The 3898-nt window shown below is 57.4% G+C and overlaps 2 protein-coding genes across 2 annotated transcripts in view; one reads left to right on the top strand and one right to left on the bottom strand.

Moving 5' to 3' along the window:
* Window positions 1-148: 148 nt before the first annotated feature.
* CHGG_00110 (uncharacterized protein) lies at window positions 149-1185 on the bottom strand (the record flags this gene model as incomplete). The annotated part of the gene is made up of 2 exons (XM_001219330.1): window positions 149-891; window positions 1014-1185. The coding sequence occupies 2 exons, from the start codon at window positions 1183-1185 to the stop codon at window positions 149-151; spliced, it is 915 nt and encodes a 304-aa protein (XP_001219331.1).
* A 1784-nt stretch (window positions 1186-2969) lies between these two features.
* The window catches only part of CHGG_00111 (uncharacterized protein), a gene marked incomplete at both ends in the record, with an annotated part of 1713 nt that continues 784 nt past the window's right edge, over window positions 2970-3898 (top strand). Inside the window, 2 exons of the mRNA XM_001219331.1 lie at window positions 2970-3173; window positions 3492-3777. Coding sequence (XP_001219332.1) covers window positions 2970-3173; window positions 3492-3777 — 490 coding nt within the window. The remainder of the gene's footprint in view (window positions 3174-3491; window positions 3778-3898) is intronic.

Consider the following 3898-nt stretch of genomic DNA (forward strand, 5'->3'; position numbering starts at 1 on the left):
GCGTTGAAGTGGGGCATTTTGATGACGCGGTATCGGGTGGTTTATGATTGATTAATCGGTACCCAAAATGAGTATCCAAAAACGCCTTGGCTTGGTCTATTCTACCGTCTAATAACACGCGATGCTCCGCCTCCCATGTTGTCCCGCCTTATACCCGGTCCATCTCGAAGCCGGCTGAGTCGCTCTCGGTCTGCGGTTGCTTCTCAGCTTCGGGCACAGCGCCGGCGGAGACAAAGGAGTGCGACATCTGGGGGAAGAAAATGCCCGGCGCAAACACAGCCAGCAACAGGCACGCAATCAGCACCATGAAGGATTCCAACACGATGAAAGACGGCTCGTCCTGCATGATGTGGTTGCCCCAGCCGCCGGCCATCTCGGCAATACGGTAGATGCAGCGGATCAGCAGCGTGGCGTAGGCGACGGCGATAGCCCACACGAACATGCGGAACTTCTTGGTCACCCACAGGGCGGCCCCTTCCTGGTACTCGGGCGCCACATTCCCGCTCTTGAAGTACCGGCCGACCCGAAACAGGTAGTCGCCAGCCACGGCACCAAAGGTAGCGAGAACAAGCACCTGCAGGACAATACCCGCCATGATGGTGCGGTTTCCATGCTGCAGAAGCTGGTAGCTGTCCCTGCCCGCGGATGCCGCAATGCCGCCGCCGATGGCTTGGATTACCAGGCAGGAGATGTCGGCGGGAACGAAGAACAGAGGGTACACGCGCGGGGCGACGCGGCTGAAGGACCGGTTGAGCGCGACAACAGCGTGCTTCAGGGTGAGATACAATCCGACGCAGACGAGGGTGGGGCCGAGAATAATGGCGACGATTTGCAACTTGAAGGCGCCCCCATTCCAGGGGTTGGAAGCGAGGAGGACGCGGCCGATGTAGCCTGCAACGGTCAGAACGGATAACGATCAAGAAAAAGGGGTTTGGGTGGGAGTCTACCGGCAAACTCAAGGATGCATCCTGCTCCCACAGCGAGTGAGAATCCCCATGTCCGTTTCCACACACCAATGGAGAGAGTGATCAATGCAGCCAGGGCATATCCGATGGCGAGGAAGATGTTGACACCCTCGTTGGGAAAGTAGCCGAGAGTGGTGGCCTGGACGGGGCAGTACGGGGATGGTTCCGTGCACACCTCGTAGCTAGGGCGGTACCCGGCGGGAAGCTCGTGTTTTGACATGGCGTATGTGATTCAAGGCCCAGAGGACTCAAACCGGCCGTCAGGCGTGGCTCGTGGGCTGTGAACGACTCGTCGTCTTGGTGTTCGCTGGGACTCGGACTGGTTGGAGTTGGAGTTGGTGTGGAGATGGCTTCGTTGGTGACTCCGGTGAGTCAAAAGGCCCCGCGATCCGCTTCCGGAACCAAAATGGCTGGAGAACAGATCACCAATCCGGAGAGACAGAATAGGAATGAGAGATTCAACGAAAGACTAAGTTAGTGGAACTGACACTGGCATGCCCCGGGACGCAAATACAAAAGATTTGAAGGCATCTGACAAAGAAAAAGGGAGAGGGAAATGAAAAGCGACGATAATGCCATCTTTGACTGGAGCGAGGTTGACAGGTCGACTCGGATGGATCGGGCTGTGCAAAAGACTCAAATTATTCAGCGTTGCAATCCGTTACCGCTAGGAACTTTTGATGCGAAAGCGAAGATAAAAGGGTTCCGTCGTGGATGAATCTCAGCCATTGAGAGTGCCACCTGGGCTCGGATCCCCTTATCTCCGGGGTTGCCCAGGCTCGCCAGGATGATTGATCCAGGCGCTCGGATTTTGTGCAAATGCGATTGCAAGCACGGCGGGGTGCGCCAACAAGGCTGTAAGCGATGCTGTATGATTCGCTAAACCTTTTGGCTGGCGCCGAGTACGATTGGGGAAACCCTGGGGGTGTTAATTCGGTCGCCAAGCCAGTATTTGCGCACCAAAAACCCCACAAACAACGGCTTCCAGAGAGTTTCCAGAAACTCCCACCCGAGACAATCGAGCAGCAGTCAACGGCACTGGCACCGAACCCCGACAGCCGCCACCATCCAATACCGGGGCGCCAAACGCTGGATACTTGGATCACTCGGACGACCATCTACGTAGGACAAATTCTCGCTCAAATCGGATAATCGACTCGGGGTTGGCCGCACGATCGAAACAACGGTGAACCAATCTCGAGCACATCGAGGAACGCACATAGCGACTACGAACCCGGTTTGGTGGTCAGGTGCAAGGCAATTCAGTTGCAGCATGGCATGCAGGGATTTGCCGATCTTTTGATTGTCCAACCATCATCCCCGTCGCCTGCCAGATCGCAGATTGTCGAGTCACCCTCCCGCCGACCTGCCACCCGCCACCCGCGTTTCCTTCCCGCTTTCTGTCCATCAGACGAGCCGAAACTGGCCTCCATCTGAAGTGGCGCTCCCCGAAACCGACCTGGGAACCACGCCGACTGGGTAGAACCTGAAACCCGACCACCTGCAACCCTGTACTGTGTATGTACCGTATTTTATCTGATGTATGTACGTACATGTACGTGCATTCCTCCTACCTGGCCCAAGCCACCCTCTCCGCACGTCAGCATCAGTGCTCTGCCATCTGTTCTTATCCCGAGAACCTGGGGGATGTCTGTGCGAGTGTGCCGATTTGTGGGCTAGTCAGTCCCCGGCGGTCCTCTCCTGAGACCCTTGGATAATACTGTTTCTGGATGAACTGCCGCACTCCTCGTGGTTGGGGCACACCTAATCTGTCCTGCCATTGGCCCGATATTGCAGACATGGCGGACCAAGGATATTCTCGTCCAAGGCTAACCGCGTGGCAGTCCACACCACACCCACACCTGGGCCTTGCTTGGGCCGCAATCGTCCATCACGGCTGCATCCACGCTCCGGCCCGTCACGAGCTCCAACTTGACGCCGGGTATTTCCAGCCAATCACCTGGGCCAGGGTCTTGAAGCCGGGAGCCGATCCCCCATCCCATCATGTCGGACCTCGTGCCGCCATCCGACTCACCGGTCTCGGCTTCTTCCGTCCAGCAGGGCACCGAGACTACCACACCCCCCACATCTCTCGAGGAAGCCCCAAAACCTTCCCTACAGCAACCCCTGGGGTACGCCACTGTTGGCCGTCGGGCGCATAAGAAGAGCCGCACGGGCTGCTCAACTTGCAAATCCAGAAAGATTAAGGTGCGCTTCAGCTTACATTTACATTTGTTGCATTTTACTACTACCCCCTTTGCTCCCATAGCTAAACCCCCCTAGTGTGACGAGAGACACCCAGCATGTCTCAACTGTATATCTCATGGCGTAGAATGCCCCTTTCTCAAACCGGGCACCGGCAATAACACTCGTGCCCGGGCCTCCAAACCCAAACCTCACTCCCCCGTCCGGGCCGTCCCGTCCGCTAGCACTTCAACGTCCCGCCCAAATCCGGCCATGAGTCTCCCAGAAGGTGGTGAACTACCGCTTCTCGAGCTGGAACTGCTCCATAATTTCACCACCAAGACATACACGACCCTCACTGCCGATCCCAGCGTGTGGGAGTTTTGGCGCGACGACGTCGTCCAGTTGGGCTTGACCTGTGACTACATCATGCGCGCCGTTTTGGCCGTCAGCGCTCTGCACCTGGCTTACCACCAGCCAGACCGCCGCGATTTCTACGTCGAGGCGGGAATCCTTCTGCATCAAAAAGCCTCCCGCTCAGCGATGCGCGTCATGGCGGCGGAGGACAGGATCGACAAAGACCGGGCCGCCAGCCTCTTCCTGTTCAGCATGCTGACTATGTTCTTCGGTATGTCCCATTGCCCCCCTCACGCCCAACCTAACTTATTACCCAACTAACCACGCACCATACCCAGCCCTCGCCTCCCCGCGCCGCTCCAACCCCGACGGTACCTTCTTCATCGGCGAGT

This window comes from Chaetomium globosum, genomic scaffold (genome assembly GCF_000143365.1).
Source record: "Chaetomium globosum CBS 148.51 scaffold_1 genomic scaffold, whole genome shotgun sequence".
In the NCBI taxonomy this organism is placed as follows: Eukaryota; Fungi; Ascomycota; class Sordariomycetes; order Sordariales; family Chaetomiaceae; genus Chaetomium; species Chaetomium globosum.